The 20,843-nt window shown below is 44.0% G+C and overlaps 1 protein-coding gene across 1 annotated transcript; it reads left to right on the top strand.

Moving 5' to 3' along the window:
- The first annotated feature begins 10 nt into the window (after positions 1-10).
- TMEM179 (transmembrane protein 179) lies at positions 11-19,065 on the top strand. The gene is made up of 4 exons (XM_063333303.1): positions 11-483; positions 4,562-4,699; positions 6,249-6,327; positions 7,703-19,065. The coding sequence occupies exons 1-4, from the start codon at positions 182-184 to the stop codon at positions 7,880-7,882; spliced, it is 699 nt and encodes a 232-aa protein (XP_063189373.1). The 5' UTR covers positions 11-181; the 3' UTR covers positions 7,883-19,065.
- Positions 19,066-20,843: the final 1,778 nt, after the last annotated feature.

Genomic DNA, 20,843 nt, shown 5'->3' with positions numbered 1-20,843 from the left:
CCCACCCCCTGCTGCTGCAGGCTTCCTCCCTTCATCCCTCCATCCTCCCCCACCTCCCACTCCGCATCCCTCCCTCCTGCATCCTTGCCTCCTGCATCTCTCCCTCCTGCATCCCTCCCTCCTGCATCCCTCCCTCCATCCCTCCCTCCTTCCCTCCCTCTGCCTGCACAGAGCCGCGGACATGGCGCTCAGCAATTTCCTCTTCGCTCAGTGCATCTGCTACTTCCTGGCCTTCCTCTTCAGCTTCATCGTGGTGGTGCCACTCTCCGAGAATGGCAACGACTTCCACGGCCGGTGCCTGCTCTTCACGGAGGGCATGTGGCTCAACGCCAACCTGACGGTGGAGAAGCAGCGCTTCACCGTGCAGGAGTGGGGGCCCGAGGCTGCCTGCCGCTTCAGCATCTTCACCGGGCTCCTCTCCCTGCTGCTGGCCACGGTGCAGGCCTGGAGGACCCTCTTCTTCCTCTGCAAAGGGCACGAGGAGTAAGTACCCCTGGGCTGGGCAGGGGGTGCCCATCCCTTCTGCATGCTGGGGCAAGTGACAGCAGCCTGGGGGTGAAGCATTGGGCTTTGCACCATCCAGATCATCCTGTTCCCCCCGGAGGGGTTTGGGGTGAGGCGGTGTATTGCCTGTGTCTGTCTGCACACACACCATGTACACCCCCACCTGTGCCCAGGGCCCTCTCTGGAGGATGCCCCCCTGCGGGGGTTTGGGGTGGGGGGCCAGACTCACTGCTGTGCGCCTGCTGCCCTTTGGCAATCTGGGAGCAGCATCTGCCCACATCTCTGCTGTGGTGGGCACGGGGGGTGCTGGGGACCATGGGGCGATGCTGGAGGCTGGGGCTCGCAGGTGCCTCCTGACCATGGTCCCACTACGTGCCCCTGCAAAGGGGGGCCTTCCCCAGATGTGCGCTGGGGATGTCAAAAACCTTGAAACAACACAGCTGTGTGTGGGAGGGGGCAGAAGGGAGCAGTTGGTGGTCCCCCTCTATTTTTATCCTGCTTTCTTGATGGACATGGCAACTATTGCGGAGAACAACTATTGCTTGGTTACGACATGAGAGCAGCGCCGAGCGGTCCCTGCAGCAGCCACAGGGCTGCACTGGCAGCTGGTTACTGTGCGCAGACAAACCCAGGGCCATCAGAGCCCAGCAGGAACAGCCCAGCTCTGCCAGGACCCAGGTGGTCCAGGCAGCAGCTCGGGAGCATTGTGCTTGGCTCTCTGGTGGCCTGTTCTGCCACCTTGGGTAGAGCCCCTGGCACAGGTAACCCAGCCAGGGGGTGCCATGGGGCCAGGGCCCTCCAAGCATCCAGCTGCACAGAGGTGGGCAGGCAGGAGCACACCTTTGTTGTTGGCTAGACTAGGAAGGCCATTTTCCCACGTTTAGGGACCACGCCAAGGGTAAATCACTCATTTCCATGTCTATTTGGACTTGAGGTTTCTTGGGTCAGTGGCTGTTAGGCACATTTGGGCTTGTACAACACCCTGATGTTGTTAACATTGGGCACTGGATAGCGTGTTGTCTCTCTGGCTCTTTCCAACCACTCTCAAGCTGTCCAATACTAAACCATGCTATAGTAAGTACAGACTAGAAACTCATTTCCATCTTAGAACTTACCTTACAAGTTCTAAACATACCCATGTACTTAATACATTTGAACGCGTCTTCCTCAGGTGATCAAATATCTATAGAGGATTAGTTGAATCTAGATGCTTTTTCCGGTTTTGCAGTTCAGAACTAGTTAACTTTTGGAAGAAACCAGCAGTAAAAAACCTTGTAATAGTGAAAATTGGATCAGATGTTTGGCCTGCTTCCAAAAGTGCCTTTTTAGTTCAAAACTTTTTGGGCAGGCCCCTGAAAACTGTCCTTTTAAGAGTGGCGTGCAGTCTCCTTTGGGCTGAGCGTTAGCAGTTGTATAACACTGTTCACAATCATTCCAGGCACCAAAGGAGGCAGAAGGCTGGGGGGTGGTGGGGAGGAAGGACAGAGCGAGTTGGCAGGATGAGACAGCCGTAGAGCATCACAGAAGGGTAAAACGGGACGAGAGGGAAGCTGCTGGAAACCAGCAGTTTCCTAAAGAAGGAAGGTCCATCCTGTACCAGACCTACCGCTGTTCTGATTTTAGTCAGCTATTTGTTAACATTTCAGATGGGCGTGAAAAAAGGTCTGTTTGCCTGGAGAGATAAATGCAAGCTCCTCACCATAAATGCTACTGCCCATTTCTGATTAGAGGCAACTGAGGAAGAACCAGAACGACATCGCTGCTGATCCTCATTGAGCAGGGCCACCGCTGCTGGGCCAGCTCTGGAGGAGTTGGCCTGAGGCAGTCAGAGTTAGCACCCTGTGCCTCCTAGCAAGGTGGCCAGTCTTCATGTGCAACGGCTTTGGATGATTGCTGTCAGGTAGTTAGGACTACTAAAAATCCTTCTTAAAAGGGTCTCATCGCCCATTGCCTCAGGGACAAACGGAGCTCGAGTTGCCTGCAGGAGTAGGAAAAGCGAGCGCTGGCTGCCAGCCGTGCTCTGGGCCCGGGACTGTTCAGCTCAGCTGAAAGGTAGAGATCCAGCTCGGATACTTCACCGCTAGGACTGCAAAGTGACTTCTACTTTGAGTGCACGCATTTATTGCTACAGGGCATCCACTCAATCTGGAACGTGTAGCTTGAAATACTGATCTAAGGAGAAAAATAGGTGAGAGTTCTGTACAGCACAGTTCTGTACCAGGATGCCCTGGCCTGAGGAACCTCCACCACACAGTGATGGTTACTGCTTGCCCAGGGCAAATCAAGTGCAACACTGAGGCCTGATTTTGCACCTTGTGCTGCAAGGTAGGAAATAGAGGGAGGACTAGAGGTTCTGGGCTGGTGATGATCCACTGAATGCTCCACCAAGCTGTTCCTTTTCATAGGTATTACTAAATCTGGTGTCAACTTTTTTTTTTTATTCAGTGGATAGCTCAAGTCTTTTCTGCCTCTCAGGCCAGCATACCATGCACTGGTGCACACAGGGGATATGGGTCTGGCGACACTTGAAATGAAATCCAGGCTAGATTTGAAGTCAGGTCAGGGACAGTGAACCTCCAAAACCGTCGTGTGCTCATACTAGCTCCCTTTGCTATACGGTGACCCCACCACTCTGTGTCCACCAAGTCCTGCGAAGCCAAACGACAGGAATAGGATTCATCTCAATGTTCATCTAGAAGTAAGATGTCCTGGCATCCAGCTCCCACTACAGTCTGTAAGGGCACTTCTGGAAGGTGGTTTATTTCACTTCTTTTCTATCAGTGTTGGAATGGGATGAATGTCACTTTGGAGAGAACCTAGACAGCCCCTCTAAAGCCACATCAACCCAGGAATAAACATCCTAAGCCCACCAGTAATTGTTTCCTCATCACATTTTAAAGAAACCCTCCCAAGGTTACATATGTCTCACGATGAATAAACTGTACAAATTAGGATTGACCAGTCCAGAACAGAATTCAAATACCGACTCAAAAAAACCTCTTGGTTTTTCATTCAATGAGTACCAGAGAAAAGAAACTACTGTTTTTTGTTCTTTGGCATGAGTACACTCCTTCTATCCCCAGCATAATGAAGGTTGGCAATTTGTCATATTCATCCTTACCACCTAGCCTGAATAGGATGACCTGTCTCCTGGAGCTGCCAGTCTTTCTCCAACCTAGAGTAGAAGTTCAGTTTTTAGATAATGAGACTTTCTAAGTGCTGCCTGGAAGAGTTTCACATAGCAAAGGACTTGGTCAGATGAATGAGAAAAGGAATAGAAAGTTTTTACTAACTAGAACTATGGGGGAGAGTTAAGCAGTGAGGCTGGAAGATGAGTGGACGATTCCTTAGCCTTATGGCACCTCTGTAAGGATCCCACCCCATCCCACTCCAAACACAGCATGTGCCTAGGGCTGGCTCTGTTTGGGTAGACTTAATGGGGCTGAGGTAAATAGACGTTCATCGGGCAGAAATAACATACTGACACCAAAGTCAGAGAAATCCCAGGAGAAGCTGGCCTGCTCTGCAAATTACCCATAAAACTGAGATTCGTGTCCTGTGGTGGCAGTACCTTGTGTTACATTGCTTAAAATGATTATGGCTATCAGTACTGTGTTGTTTTATTTTTAGTTTCCCTCTCCCAGGCAATTTTTGTCCCAATTATCACTTTAGTCATGAAATAATTTTAGCTCCAGTTACTATATAATTTGAGCTAATGACATTTATTTTAACAATGGTGATTTTCATCATTACAGCTAATGAAAGTCATGCTGTGTATGAACAATCACCACTTAGTATTTATGATTTAAAGCGCCATCCTCTTATGGTGAAAAAAAAAAAAAAAAGCAAAACCAAACCCAAAAGCAATCACAAATGAAGATAATGTGACTCAAAATCATAATCCATAGTTTTTCAATGTATTAGGTGTTCTTAATTAAAGCAGATGTGTTTCAAATGGAAAGTGATATCTTTGTGCCCAGTGTGTGCTGCTTAGAGAGATTGCTGATGTTGTGTTTCAGCTGTTTATGAGTTACATTTTTCTTCCCTTTTATTGCAGCTCTTTCTTTTATGCCTTCCTGAATCTGCTGATCAGCGTCTTTGTGGTGTTTATCACGTTTATTGCTAGCACTATAGTGAGTGTAGGATTTAACATGTGGTGTGATGCAATTACTGAAAAAGGAAGCATGCCAAATAGGTTAGTATTGAAAAATACATTTTCTTCCTTTTTTTTTTTATACATGCACAAATGAACAACGGTATAACAATCTGTAGTTATTACACGCAAGGTGAGCAAGGGGGAGAAAGCGTTTGTAATGTGGAAATCCAGACTTTTTTCCTCTGGAACAAAAAAAAGCAAATCAAACTTTTTTTTTGCATTCAGTACCCCACAAAGAAAATTACTTTTCCATGGTGTTTCATGGTCTCTTTAAGAGATCATGCATCACGATCATATGCAAAAGAAATCCATTAGTTTAAAAGTTTTTATTTCCAAAGGAGAGCTAGATTTGGAAATGCTCTGAGAATGGGGGGAGTGTGGTCTTGTGAGCAGGGCAGGGGACTGGGAGTCAGGGCTCCTGGCTTGCTGTCCTGGCTCTGCCACCGTCCCACTGTGTGACACCAGGCAAGTCACTCATCCTGCCTGTGCCGCGACGTCATCCAAAATTTGGTATAGAGATGCTGGCCTCATAGCGGTACTGTGGATGCCCTGAGAGCCGCAGAATGAAAAATACTTTGTAAGCGCAAAGTACAGACGGCTGATACTTCCTTACAGCGCACAAAATGTAGAGCTCCTAAAATGGTCTACAACTGTATCCCACAATGCTTATGCTCCTTACAGGAAACATGATAAGTTGAGGCAGATTTTTCCCTATCAAAGAAATAAAAATGAAGAGAGAAGAAAAGTTGACATTTTATGTCATATGATATTGAATAAACGTACTACTTAAAGCATACATTTATGTTGCACATTGTCATATGTTGTAAAATGCCATAGTACATGTTCTGTTTAGGGCTGCAACGATTAATCGAATTATTCGAATATTCGGTTAAAAATTCAGTTACAAAAAAACGTCTAATCGAATATTCGGATAAGAACCCAAGATGACCGACAGCACTGAAAAGGAGAGAGAAGAGGCTGCAGAAATCAACCAAGAGATAGAAAGACAACCTCAAAATCCTGGGATTTTTTTCACACCAGTAAAAGTCCAAGTTATTTGTAAAATCTGTAGGCAGCCTCTATCTTACCATCAGAGTCTCATCTCCTTGCTGGAGCATCCGAAACAAAAACACCCACACAATCCCTTCTTCTGAGGCTTTCCCTGATGAAGTCAAAAGGTAACAGAGGCTCATACACTTTGTTTCGTTGAGGGGTGAAGCAACCGACCTGGGGTGATGCCAGATGCGTGTATGTGGGAGGCTTGGGGGCAGCGGGAGAAGAGGGTTTTAAGTATACTGTTTTCATAATCACTATTATGGTTCTACTTATGGAAGATTGGTATTATCACTTACATAATTATACTTTTTTTTTTTTTTAAAAAGTAATCACATGCCTCTTTTAGCCTAGTTTTAGAGAAGATTGTCAAGCAACCTCGTTACTGCAATAGCTTAAATATCTTTTGATAGAACATGCCGTTGTGACTGTATGAAACACATTTAAGATATTGCTTCACTTTGTGTTTGGTTTGCCTGTTTGGAATCTCTGAAATAATATTTTTTTTTCCCCTACAAATGCCTTCCTTGGGTAGCTGTGAAGAGTTACAGGATATAGATCTTGAACTGAACTTAGAAAACTCTGCTTTCTACGACCAGTTTGCTATTGCACAGGTAGGTTGCACTAGGTCATGGTTCTATTCCAGTTCATTTGCCATTTGCTCATTGATCTGGGATTGCTGGATCTGAACTACCATCCTCTGAAATCAATGGGAATGTTTCCACTGACTTCAGCAAGTGCTGAATCAGAATAATAGTGATGGGCACATTTGCATTTTAAATTCAAAATAGATAGTTTTGAATGTGGACATGTCAAAACCTAACTCTGCCACTGATGTGGTTACTCATGGTGGAAAATATATAGTTTCTCCAAAGGATGACCTGTGCAAATGTTGCAATTCCCTGGTGTCCTGGAGCCCTTCATTGCTGTTCAGAATAATGTCTGACTTCCACCGGGTCATGGGGCTGTTAGGTTTGATTTCCATGAATTTGTCTGAGATCACCTGAGCCTGTGTAAATATTGGACCATTGAAAATAGTTAAAGATTGCTTTCATTTAGATAGGGATAGGCACATAAATTCCCTTAAAAAAATGCTAGTCCTTTCTTATCTAAATTGGCTATTAGAGTAAACAGCTGTATTACTGTCTGAAAGTGATTAAATTGTGTATTTTTAATAAAAAATGCAGTATGTCAAAAATGAAATACAGGGATTCTATTAATGTTTCTTTGCTAAAGGCATCATAGAATTAAAATGGAATTTCTGCCAGAAAGCCTTACTACAAATGAGTGTCCTCTGAGATGGGGAGGCCAATGTTCAAGTACCTGTATGAATCAAAGTGTAATTATTTCTATGAAGTTAACATAACTATTAAGTTAAATTAGTGTAATCTGAGCATGTAATCTGAGACTTTAAACCCAGGTATCTCATGCCAGGTGTAAATGAGCCACCAGTAACTTGAATGGATTGGAGTAGATTTCTCTTGCTCTCTGTGTTCATTCTAATGTGAACCAGTTACCACAGAGTGTAACATTCAATCAGTAAGATTTTATCAACTGCATTTTGAATAGAAATACCTTAAAATTTGTACTTCTCCAGGGGCAGTGGGAAGCCCAAAGGACTTGGGAAGGAAGTTTTCCAAAATGTCTTAAAACATATTGCAGTACTAAAGTAAACAAAGAATTTTGGGCTGGCCAGAATGTCAGATATGGAAAGTTCAACGAATGCACCTGTATTTTACAGATTTGTTTTTTTTCGTTACTGTGCTTAGTGCATTTTTGCTTCAGTTTTTCTAATACATAAAGAGTTTTTCCTTTTCAGCCAGGAATAGCTTGACAGAGTTGAGGAACAGTAGGGCCAGGATTTCACCGGGTATGATTTGGTGTGACTTCATGGGTTTTGGTCCAGCTGAGATTTTGACATTCACCTGGACGGTTGACTTTGTTTTTACAATACAGTACTAACCTCTTTATAATTTCTTTCTTCTCTAGTTTGGTCTCTGGGCTGCCTGGCTGACTTGGCTGGGAATTACCATTCTGGCTTTCCTGAAGGTTTATCACAACTACAGACAGGAGGACCTGCTAGATAGCCTGATCCATGAGAAGGAGCTGTTACTAGGAAGATCCTCTTCACGAACCTCTTTGCAAGATGAGAAAAGTGGCATGATCTAAAGTGTAAGCAAATTTCCAGGGCAGGATCTAGATTTTATTATTCAGTAGCGTGAGCTGAAATTGAGTCAGGGTATTGAGTGTGTGAGATCTTTTCTTTCCTGAAGGGAGATGTACTTGTGAATCACCCACTTCCTCCATGAGAAATTGTTGGTAGAAATACTTTTATTAGGATACAGAGAACGAATGGCCCCATGTGCCGTTGGCACAGTAAACTTTCTGTCCTGCCCAGGCACAATCTGTAACCTGCTCTTGCCAGATGAGCTCCTACGTGCTGTCACTGGCTTTTGGGGAAGGGTGTTGTTTTTGCGGACTTGTGCTGGCAAGACCAGGCTACAGAGCTAAGGCTATTTCTTCAAACTATTCTGCAACAACGGTTGTAACTGGGGGTGGGTCCAGTCCCTCTCCTTTCCCTCTCCTCCCTTTTCCCAGTAAAGCCGCGTCTATTCTCACTTCATTCTGGGTAATTGCAGCTCTGGTCCAGGTACAGGCTCTTGCTGTCTCTGCTTTTGCTATGTGTGGACACAGTGCTGACAAACCTGCTGCTCCTGCTCTGATTCTGATTTCATGTAGAACATAGAGACCTGTGTTCCAGACTTGATATATAATATTGGACGTGTTAATGAATTTCATGAAACCACGAAATTATTACATTACCTGTCAAAAACTGTTTATCATTTGGAAAGATGGTGGAGGATTTTTGTGGTTTTGTTTTTTTTCTAGATTTTGGCATGACCAATAGTTATTATGACTACTGAAGTGTAGTGTAGCTAGCAATTGCTGAGGCTTGCATTCTAAGAAATTAGGCTCAGTAGGTAGTATTAATGCTTGTGCATTTATAAAATGTAACTTGGTCCCTAACACTGCATACTATTCAGTTTTGAGTATTAGAATTTACTTGTGATATTTATTTCATATAGGGTGTGGAAAATTACTGTAAACATTTGCATTGTAGGTATCTCTATATATCTATGAACATAGCAAGGAGCTTGAACAGCTGAGTTATTTTATAGGCAGTTCAGTGTTGAATGGGTCTGTTCTCCCCAGTCATGGGCAGGAGTTCCAAGGCTGACAAATTTTGCTGTGAAAAGGGAGAACTGTTATTTTCATAAAGCTCACTAATGACTTCATTGTTGCGTTCCGTTTTGCTTGGCTAGTGCTTCATCTAATAAGGTGGATGGTTGAGATGAGTGGATCCGGTAATTAAGGAGGGTCGCTCTGATGAGTGTGGGATGTGCATGGCAGAGAAGTAAAGTTGTACTACAACCAAGCAGCTATCCCTGGGCACACATTACACAGAAGATCCCAATTCAGCAGAAAACTTCAGCAAGAAGTTCAGTTTAGTTTGAAAAAGAATGTTTGTGATTACAGACAGTGCCCGTGGCAGCTGTTTTTGAGTTGAGACTCAAATTATTGCAGCATGAGTGCAAACCATGCATATCTATATTGCCTGGTAAATAAGGCGGCTGGGGAGAGAAGAGAGCAGGCTTCAGAGCTCAAGCCTGCAGCTAGCACAGCCAGATTTACTGTTGTCTTCTGGGGATGAGCTGGTTCTTGAAGTTAAGTACCTGCTTAAGCGTTTGGTTGAAACAGAATTTGAAGGCAGAACAAATCCCTGAATTTGTAAGCATTTAGGGCATAAAATCTGACGTTACATTTAATAGCCAAATTCCCATAGGTTTAGGGGAAAAAACCCTCCATGGGCTGTAAGCAGTGAGCTGGTCCTGTGAACATTGTTTATAGACCCAGCTGGCCACAGCTATCTGTAGAGAGATCTCGTTTTTCAGCATGATTTCTGCCCACAAGGGAATGCAATTCCCCTGAAAGCTTTACAGCGGTGGCTTTTTTTTGCAATTGTGAATTGACATCAAAGAAGGAGTTCCTGAAGGGGGAATTGGAGATCGAGTTAGTTAATACCAACTTAAAACTCAGAGATCAGGACTGTTGGAGTGCATTTTTTTGTTTGTTTGGTCTAATAAGAGATACACTCTTGCAGGTAACTAAGCCCTTTTCCAGGGCACGACCTTCCTCTTCATACCCTGAAGAAGGGCTTGGGTGCTGAAAGCTAGCCTGCTTCCTATATTTCCCCAGTTGTTTCTCCAACTACAAAAGACACTACTTCTCCTTCTACTCTCACTTTGAATTTAAGATTCAGCAATCATGTCTCTTCCCACAAACTACTTCAGTGCATGCCTTACTCCTCACGTGGAACCATGCTGCTGCTTTATATAATATATTTTATGTATGTGCCAGATCAGGCTTAGGCTGAAGTAACATGTGGGTTGGGACCACTGTTCCTGGTCTTGCCTGGGGCTTTGGAGAACCAGGGGGGCAGAAGATAACAAGTGTCTCCTCCTCAACCTTGCTCTGAGATACGAGGGCTCAAGCCTTGTCTCTGGTTCTGAGGAGGAAGAAGATGCTGCACTTCGGTGAGGTTGTCTGGAGCTGATACTCTCTTCTACCTCTCTTTTCTCCTGTCTTGGAGTCTTTTCCTCCTTTCCACTTCCATAAGAAGTGGCAAACACTGGTCCTGGGGTTTCTACTCTTGTTGACGTTTGTGGTTAGTACTTTCACTGGCATTTGTCTCCCTGACCATCTCCCTGACACTATCTTTATTGCTCTGCAGCTCAATAGACAAAAAGTGGGATCTTTAAAGCACCTGGGGCAGCCAAGATCCCTCCTCCAAGTAAAAGCCAATAGGAACAAAATACTTCAGCCTTTGGAAAGTCCATCCCAACACAAGTACATGTGCAGACTCACTCATTAACTTTGGCATAAGAGCTTAGCCTCTCTAATTCATCTACCTGGGTGAATCCTTCTAATCCCAGTTGCATTTCAGTGCCCATGAACGCAAGCATCTTGGCTGTTGGAGTTGGCATGTAAACTGAAAAGAAGCTGAGGCTCTTCTTTGAGTCCCACACACATCCCAGTCTCTTTTCCTCAGCCACCCTCACTTGACCAGGTGGGGTGAGGCTGTCACCCAGCTTGCAAACATCAGTGATGCTTAGAAGCAAAACTAATTTTGAAGGAAGCCCCTGGGCAGGTGAGAAGGCAAAGGATATAGTGAGAAGCTCGCTGGCTGACTCAAGGGGAGGAAGGGTATCGTGCAACACCCGGTTATTGGAACCAGTTGTGCTTTTTTGTTTGCGTTTAGCTTTCTGCAACCTCTTCTCCTAGAGCTTGGACACTCAGGCCAAGCTGGTGATGCCGGGCTGAAAATGTGCTAAAATAGTGGTATTATTTATACACACATACCTACATACATACCTGTGCTTTCTCTCACATGCATCTCTCTTTTGTACTTTTCTGACCACTGCTTTTAGTCATCCATTGCCAACCAGTGCAGCGTGGCTGCAGTAGGAGTTTCTCTGAGTCAAATGTTGCATTTCTGCTGTATTTCAATGCCTTCTTCAATTTGCCATCTTCAAAAGCAGGCCTCTAGGAACACTCCAGCAAGAGTTTTATTCAAAGAACTAGAAGCCTGTGTGGTATTTATACGTGTATTTATTTATTGTTACAGGGTGAAAGGTGAAAAAGCTTTGTGGCCTTTGCCCATGCGGCCCCTCCGGCTGCTGCCCGTCGCAAAGCTGTGAGCCATTCTGGGGGAGAATGTGAGATGCAGTTGTTTAGGCACCATGTTCCCAGTGATGCTAAAACCACAATCAAAAGGTTTTGGCCTGTGAAAATTGCTAGTAACACAGGGAGAGACTTACTTGGTCGGATGCAACTGGATGTTCCTTTCTGAGGCACCAGGGTGTCACCACACAATTATTCTGCTATATCGAATATATTCCCCGCATCCTGGCTACCATCCGTGATTAATTTCCCTGCCAATTCCCTGCCAGCAGTCCACATTGGGTTAGAAAAGTCTGAGCTAACAAGTGTCACCTGAGCTTTTAGATCAACGGTGTTTATTATTATTTTATATTCTCCATTATTTTATAATGGAGAAAAAATTTAAGCCATTTTTTTGGCATAAAATTTCCTCATGAGGGCACAAATGCTCATAACTTCTTATTCCATACACTCATGAGGCATCTTTCAGCTGTGAACTTTCAATAGTAATCATAAAAATAAGAACATGATGATTTACTTTAAAAGCTGAAGGACATGTGCATACTATGGCAATGTGTCTCTGGTCCCTTAGAAAACTGTTTGTTTTAATAACTAGTGATGGATACGGGAGTATATAGACCTTGTCATGAAAGTACTCGGTGTCAGGGAGGTGGTGTATGTGTGTATGTACGATGTACGCAGATATATGCCAGAAATAATTCCACTGCTCTTCCATGAATATATATATGGATATATGCTTTTAACAGGCAGCTCAGGTCGGAGTGGTTGTTAGGTTGCCTTAACTTTCTACACTGCCTTTTTCTTACTTAATATTAGGATCTGTGCAATGATACAGAGGTTATGATAGCCAGAGGTAGATATGGATGTGATGTGAGCGGAGTAGGAAGGCACTGGCCAGTGCACAGTTTCCCAAGGGCTGAGATGGGTTTCTAATGGGGGTTTGCACATGTTTTAACTTCTCCCCTGTCCCTGGTTGATGTCCTGATGTTAGCCTGTATTAGTCCTGTTGGGAACAGAGAGTCACATTTCCCTTCAAGGCCTTCCCTCGTCAACAGCAAACGCTGTTGATTTAACCTATGTAGCATTCAGGATGGACGCAGAGCTGAAAGGAACAGAAGCACACACTTTACAGTTATATTGCATGAGCAAGGGGTACTTTTCCCCTGATTCAGGAATTCTGCACCATGGACTCCTAAATGACCGGTGACCCTGGCATGCACATGTTCCTGTTATTAGTTCACTTAAAATACAGACATGAAGGCGAGAAACACAACATACTTTGATAGGAGTGTCAATCCTTTGATTGTCTTCTGCAACACAGTACAGTATTTTGGCTCTAAACCGCCAGCATGTCTTTTTGTAAACAGTAATTTATTTCCTTTTAGAAAAGGTCAGGTGACAAAGGGTAAAAAAGATGTATTTAGAATACAGTTATTTAGTAACAGGAGTTTAGATGTGAGAATTCGTTTGAAAACTTATGTATTGTCTTAATTGTTGGAGAAGCTCAAGCAGATCTTTGGTGCAGCAAGTTAGTGTGTAGCTCTTGAGGGACAGAAGGGCTAAGCTGATTTATGGTGTCTGAGAATCTAACCCTTTGTATTTAAAGCAACCTGAAAAGTCATCTTACTTAGTAAAACATGCACTTGTCCTGTATTTTCTTTTCTTCTAAATCCCCAATGTAAATAGTGGGTTAGAAATCCCTAGGCTGTGTCATTCCCTGAAATGGAGAGCTAGACTGGACAAACTGATTCCTGGTTTGAGGACTTTGCAGTTTCTAAGTGCAAAGGTTGTTGCACGTGAAATGCATGAATAGTTGAGGGAGGACACACAGGATTGCCCTCGACACCTGAAGGCTCTCATCAGTGAGATACAAAGCCGTGCTTCACCTGCATTTGTCCTCCAGAATCTTTTTGTCTTTGTTGCTTATTGGTCCAATCTCAATTGTTTGCACCTCATACAACTTAGCCCTTAGGCTGATGGTTGGAGACCAAAATTCAGAATGGATGTTGGCTGCATGTGCAAGAAAGTACACGTAAACCTGGTGTTTGGGTGAATGTAGCTTTTATCATCTCCTTTCTCCAAAGCCCCCCACCTCAAACATATTGCATGTAAAATCACATTTACTATTTAAATGATAAATTTAACAAAACTCCAGACAGTCATTCATACTGGCAAGACTTAGGGCATTTTGTGACAAGGCAATGTGGATTTTCACAACACTTTTGTCTTTTCTTCCAAATCAATGGCCTGGGTGTGAACATCCTTGAGCTAATGGGAATCCTGTCTGTATCCAGATCCTAAATTTGTGCCTCAGACCATTTCCTTTGCTGATGGAAATAGCCCATTTTTATCTCAGTGGAATGTTTGCTTTGGAGACCATGAATGTCCTTTCCTTATGTTTAGGCAATCTGGGAAGAGAGGCAGATTTTGCCTGGCTAGTTTCCACACCTGCATGCTCATATGCTGTCATGTGCACTGAAATTGTTTTAGAATTATTTCTGTTCATGGTCCTAATGTCTTGAAGTGCATGTTTCTATTTTTGTCCTCTGTAAGAAAGAGGAAAACTAACCCGAGCTCTATTTTAGTATTCTCAGACACACATCTAAAATTTTTAAAAAATTTTTCGAAATGACAAAATTATACGCAATAATTTATGAAGATAAGAGCTGCATGGAAGACAGCGCTTTGATGTACTCCTGATGTAGAAGGGAAAAACACAACTGCACTCTCTCAGAAAACCTAACATTTGTTTCTGAGAGGTTAGACAGTAATTTACTTAATATATAGCAAGTACTGCTTGTTTCAGTGCAGGCACATAATTGAGAGCGTCTTTCCATTCTGTTATTGGGAAGAGTATTTACACAGCAATGCTTTCTCTTTAGTTTCTCTTGTCCATGCCAAAGAGTGTAATTGAATTGCTATTGCAAACATAGATAAACGTGAATGTGTTCACCTGAGCGCTTAAACTTTTCTACCTCTCATAGCTGCTCTAACTGCTCGAACTGCTTGAACTGGTATTGCACACAATAATCAAAAGAACTGAATCCATGTAAGAGTCTAAATCCTATTTTCATAGATAGCTAAAAGATTTAGGATTTGACTCTTATCAGCTTCCTGTTAGGTTCTTGTCCCTAAAAATCGGGCATAGGCACCCAAGAAGTGCTGTATGAATAGTGCTTTTGATTAGTCAAATAATGATTTTATTTTGGTTTGGGTTGGTTTTTTTCCTATTTCTTTTTCTCACCAAAACAAAAAGCCCGCAGCTGTGATTTGTTAGACATGGAAGGTTATATGTTACCTGAAAATCTGCATTTTACGTGGGGAGCAGGAAGCAATGAGCTCCTTCTTAAAATGCTTACTGCAGGGGGGTTGGACTAGATGATCTTTAAAGGTCCCTTCCAACCCAACACATTCTGTGATTCTACGATTCTACACCTGTAATGGTCATTCCCCAGCCCTCCCTGCTGGCAGGCAACCACAAGGCACAGGTCCCCCTCTGCCTTGGGAGACAGAATGCTCCCACCATGGTGTTGTCCTGGATTCCCCTCAAATCCTCCTGCTGGAGATTTTCTACATGGCTTGAAATTCCTAAGTAACAATGTTTTAGCCTGGTGGTTCTGGTGTTTATGAAGGAGACAAAGTACTTGGCAGGAAGAGCTGCTCACTGAAATAGCTTCAATTATTTATATATGGTGGAAACCCAATTTGAGAAGCTTTTGTTCCCCTTTTCCACTTGATTATGTTGTAAAGTGAGGGTTGAGACTACCTGCCAGAGGTGGGAATGAAGAGTCACCGTTGCTGTTGACCTCCTGGGTGATTTCTCACACAAGTGAACAAACAGTTGTGTGACAAAACTACTCTTTATCTACTTTATTTTCCCCTTGTTTCCCCTCACATTTGGGCAAGTTTGACTCCAGTTTGTATATAGATTCTGAAGAGTATTTATGCTTGTGAGAAAAATTGGAGTTCCTATGGCAAACTTCACCTTTTGTCAAAAAGCAAGAAAAAATGTGGCAGATTTTCCCTCTTCTCACTTGTGCTCTCTGAGGTGTGACATCAAATCCTTCCCTTTACATGTGCCAGGCCTGATTTGAATGACATGTTACTCTAGGAGGTTCCCAAGGCTGATGCCACCAGTCCCTTGAGGAAGCTGGTGGATTTAGATGAGAGCTATCTTAAACCATAGATTTTAAGGCGGGGAAACATTTGAAAATCATCTGTCATGGTATGCCATATAACACAGTCCAGAACTCTTCCCCAACTCACTCGGGCAACAGAGGGAATTATTTTTCCCTGTTAACACTGTGAAGTCCAATAGTTTGTGTCTGAAATACAGCACATCTTCCCGCAGCACACTGGATCTTGATTTTCTCAGTTAACCCTTTCCAGTTTCCAGGCTGCTGCAACAGTTGTAACCATCATTGTTAAAACAGTGTTCAACATTTGACTTCAAAAGGTGCCAATAGCCTCATTAAACCACAGACTTCTGGAGTTGCCAGCAGTCCTTCTGCTACATGATGCCAAGAAGCTCCGTGCTGAACAGCATCCTCCCAGGGGGAGGACCACTGCATTGGGGTCTACAGACAGCACAGAATGATGGCATGAGAGCAATTCTGGTCAAACACTCTCTGAATAAAACTATTGCTATTTTTCAGCCCAAGCTACACAACTGAGAAATCAATATATTGTGATCTGAAGTACACTTCTAAGAAATTTTTGAAGGTTTACAAACAAAACAAACCAACAACAACAAAAAAATCAACAGTTCCACTGACATCTGCTTTCCCTGGATCCTTTAATCTCCAAAAATATTCCTTCAAATGTCACAGAGGGTTTTATTGCCATCAAGCTGATCAGGCCTTATTTCTCATTTCTCTTCCTATTGGGGACAAGGACTGCTGAGAGGGACAGGAGAGTGACATAAATCAGAATAGAAATAGGTAGTGGGGAGAACCATTACTGCATTTGCTACGAGGGATTTTGACTTTCAGGCTGTGATGTGAGGGACCCAGCATGGCAGTGCCTACACTGGCAGCGCTGACACCAATTTCAGCCCCAACCTGCTGATGTGGCTTCACAAACTGCAGAGCATCTCCTCGAAGCATGTGGTTGCCTAAACTCGGCTTCTGGAGAGAGCTACCTGTGTCAGGTGTGCAGATATCTAGTGTAAAGGCGCTGGCATTGCCACCAGGTTTGGAGGGGCTGCTTTGGAAACCTCTTCTTTCCACATTGGCAGACCCAAATACCCTACAGCTGGCCCTTTGCCCTGTGCAGCTTGTGTGGGGAAGGAAAGGGCTGTTTAAAAATCTCTGTAGACCTGACGTTTTGGAAAGGAGCTCATTAACACCCGTAGATTTAAAAGCTTTGGGTTTTTTCATGTGGTACCGCCTGCAAAGGTCTGAAGCTGATCTTTATAAGTCAAGTGCAAAGCCTGAAAGCATTTCAGCCTCTCTGAAATGTGTGTCCTGTGGCTTACGTATTCATGAGATACTGTCTCTACTTATAGCCGTGTGGGAAAAGCTTTATATGAGTCTAGATTAACCATTGTGTTATGCTGCTAAAGAGATCCCCGCATCATGGGTATTTGGGGACAAAACCGAACACTTTTTCATAATTTGTTTAACCGTTGAAAGCAGTAGAGGGGCAGATCCTTCGCTGGTGTATATAGCTTAGCTTTGTGAGCCACGCTGGAGCCATGCCAGTCCACACAAGCTGAGGGCAGAGCCTATTCTGCTTTGAATATATCATCTCTTTTGATTTGTATGGTCTTTTGCAGTGTAATGACTGCTGATTTGGAGCTTTAATTGCATGCATTTGACAGAAACAGAATTGGAGTGAGGTTTATTATTGTTTTGATACAGTCTCAAAAGGGAAGCTTTTTACTAGCATTTTAATATAGCCCTTTGTAAACACCTAGCAAATAAAAATCCTGAGTCCAATCCTCCTGCTAACGGAGTCACTGACAAAATTTTCTTTGGCTTTATTAGGAGGTAGACTGGGTTCAATATAAGTGATACACTCTAGTGTTACTGATAATGAGTTAACGTGTTTTATATATCGATGCTTTTTGCTGGACAGTGCATTGGCTTTTTATGATTTGGTGATATATCTGAATAAATTATTTGAAAAGTCAATATATTCTGTGTCTGGTTTTTGAAGGTGAATTTAAATTGTTACAATGTAAGACAGAATTTTTTTCTCAAAATCAGTGTTAACATCCTAGTTTGTGTACTCATTCCCCAGCATCTCCATGCCACAGCTTGCATAGTCACAGATACGGCCAACTACCTGAAGCTGCCTGAACCCTTTTGGTACCATCGTCCAGCAGTGAACCCTAATGCCATAGGAGGCAAGGAGAAGGTGCTCCCACGTCAGCATGCAGCTGAAAGGCGGCTTGTTACCAAATGTAAAGAGGGACCACAGGCTGCATGGGCAGGTTCATTCTCTAAATGCCAGCTGGTTAATTTTCTTCAAGTAGCATCAGCCTTTCTCTTAAGACGTGGGCCTAAAGATTCCCAACAGCTAGCTTGGAGCGAGGAATTAATAAGAAACAAGTCCACACTATTATCTTAGAGGTTCTTGAGTTATTCCTTGAGGGCAGCGGGTAATACCCTTTTCCAGTCGCATGCTGCCAGGCCTTCTGTTTGTTTTGAAGCGGCAAAAGGCAGAAATGACAATTAGAATTGCTGCTGTGGGCTTCTCCTGCTCCATTAACTTGTTTCCAGACTAACAGGTTCAGAGAGATGAAGGGAGGGAGTGGGACTAGAGGCAGTCTTCGGGGCTGCCTTTTTCCAGGGCTAATACTGAGTGCATTAAAAGGTTAATGCAAAAAAAATCTAGTGTCATCTCACTGTGTCCTTTTCTATCTCCTCTAATCGTATGGGTATGGCTACGCCTGCTAGTGCAATCAGGTGTCGTTGATGTGGTGAGGCCCTGCCTGAAGAGGCTGTTGGCAGCTGCCCTCTGTTCCCGCTGCAGGAATTTATTGAACGCTGTCAGAACAACACTTAACGCTGTACGGTTGTGGTCTGCTGATTTCTTTCGCGCATTAATTTTGTACTCATTGCATAAGGGATATTCGTCAGCATTTCTACCCTTAGGCCCTGCCAATAGGCCATTTTCATGCATAGTCCTCCTTCTACTCTCTTCTGGCCCTTTGACTCCTGCCACCCTAGACACTGCTCCTGGGAAGCCCACCTACTCGCTGGCTGCTTCAAAAATTGCTGCAAGAGTCCTGTCCTCCATCACTCCCTCTCTCAGTCCGTTAAAGCTAAAACATGACCATTTCCAAGCTGGATTAAATAATTGCTCAGAGCTGGTTGGCTGCGAGACTCTTGACTTCTAAAGCAATTCACCACACTGGCACCCAGCGAGAATTCAGGTGAGCATCTCAACTGTTTGTAAGAAATTATGTAGTCCTTCTCTTTTTTTACCTCTTTGTGAGCAATTCTCTGGCTACCCAGCAAGGGAAATATTACCCAACATAGCTGATTTTGGGTAACTTCAGAGCTCCTGTCAGCTCTTCCAAACTCATGGATTCACAAAGACATCACACCTAGAAAACCAGAATTGAACAAGGAGAAATCCCATCCAGCTCACGGCAGTCAGGGTAGATCTGTGATGGATAAAGAACAGAAAGAGGGGGAAAAGTGGGTGTGGGTGTGTGTGTGTAAGCAGGACGCGTGAATGGGAAGAGAGCTTCAGTCTGAGAAGGAAACAAAACAGGTAAGTCCGCAGTGAAGCTGTGCAGCAGAAATTAAATGCAGGCCTAGGAGCTGGGATTTTTGCTCCTATTCCCAGCCTTATTGACCTGCTGCATTCACTCGCACAGATGCACTGGTTTTCTCAGCCCACGTTTCTTCACCCGCAAAATGCCACCACTCTCCCAGGGATGGGGTCTAGCTTTTATTTATGTCAAATAAATAAATGGCTTTGTAGCGAATTTGTTTTGGCTTTCTGCAGCCTGCCACGTTTCTGACTGACTGCAGTAAACAATCCTGACCCGGGAGGCCTTGCAATGCCATGGCAAGATCTCAACAGACAACTCAAGTGCTGTCTTTGCCCATGTCCAAAATTGTCCCAACCAGAGCCTGGGCAGAAGCCAAGAATAGCTGTTCCTCTGCTTAATTTCCCTGACAGCCCAGCTGCGATAGCCGTTGTCGCTCACAGCAATAAAGCTGGGCCCCAGCAGGGAGAACATGGTAATTTTCCTTTTAAAGCACACCCGGGGGAAAGGTGGTCCCAGGTCCATCTCCTGAGGAGCCATGCAGGGAGATGGGCACGTGTGTGGGCTTCACCCTGCCTCTGTGTCTTCCCTCACAGTCCTAGGAGGAGTGCCTGTTTTACCTTAACACTTTGGCGTGTTTTAAAGTTACCGAAAATAGGTCGCTAACATACTGGAAGGGTTCACAATACTGCTCTGCTCTTGTCAGCTCAGACTTTGCTTTCTTGTTGCAGTGTGTCACAACTTGCAGTGAGGGAATCATGCCTTCAGAAGAGGCTCCTGTTTTGAGGGGTCTAGTTGCTACGTGCTGGGAGGACTTGTCAGTCCAGAGACAGAGAAGGAATGCCACTGATTTGCCAAGGAGTTTCAACATTGAAAAGATCGTAAACATGAAAAAATGAAAACAGAAGTTGTAATGACCCCCTTGCCCCAATTGCAAGTATTGCAATTGCATGTTCCAATCCAAACCTTTTCATCAGAGTCACCATCGCGCAGGTTTAAAACCTTTCTGCTTTATTACCTAAATATCAGGGCTGAGACGGGGTAGAGGGAAGGGAGGCAGTGGTGAAACTTACCCTCTGGGCTGGGGTACGCGAGTGATTTGCACGAAGAGCCCCTGAGCTCAACACTCCTCCTGCGGCAACCTCTGCTTCCTAGACCGGCAGCCTGTCGAACACAATTGCTCTAGCCTTCGACATCTTAGGAGGAGCATGAGAATAGCCACCAAAGTCACGTCTCTCTGTCTCTGACTGCGATTTTTTTGACTCGTTCTCAATTGAGTTGCTGCCCACTGTCCTCTTGAGAGAAGGCTGCATAACGTGTTTCTGTTTATCCTCTGCCTGGTTAAAGTCCTTGGGCTGCTTGAAAGAAGGTTGTTCGGGCAGAGAGTTATGGCCCTCTTTTTTTTAAACAAATCAATTAAAAATAAAGCGCTGATTTTAATTTTTGATGGGTTGCAGTGGCAGGGGAATTCGAGCTCAGATCTTGCAGGCGTCTCTTCCATCTCTGCAGTGTTATCTTTTTTTTTTAGTTTTTCCTTTTCTTCGGCTCTTGTTCTGATGTAAATCTTATCATACCAAATAAACCCAAGCACACATCAGGTGCTATTTGACAACAACCTAAGTCCTAAAAAGCCAATTGTGCCGGTTCTGTCTAGGAAGAAAA

Source organism: Chroicocephalus ridibundus, chromosome 4, assembly GCF_963924245.1.
Source record: "Chroicocephalus ridibundus chromosome 4, bChrRid1.1, whole genome shotgun sequence".
Taxonomy (NCBI): domain Eukaryota; kingdom Metazoa; phylum Chordata; class Aves; order Charadriiformes; family Laridae; genus Chroicocephalus; species Chroicocephalus ridibundus.
Note: the sequence above shows the minus strand (reverse complement) of the source record. Positions and strands in the feature narration are given on the sequence as shown.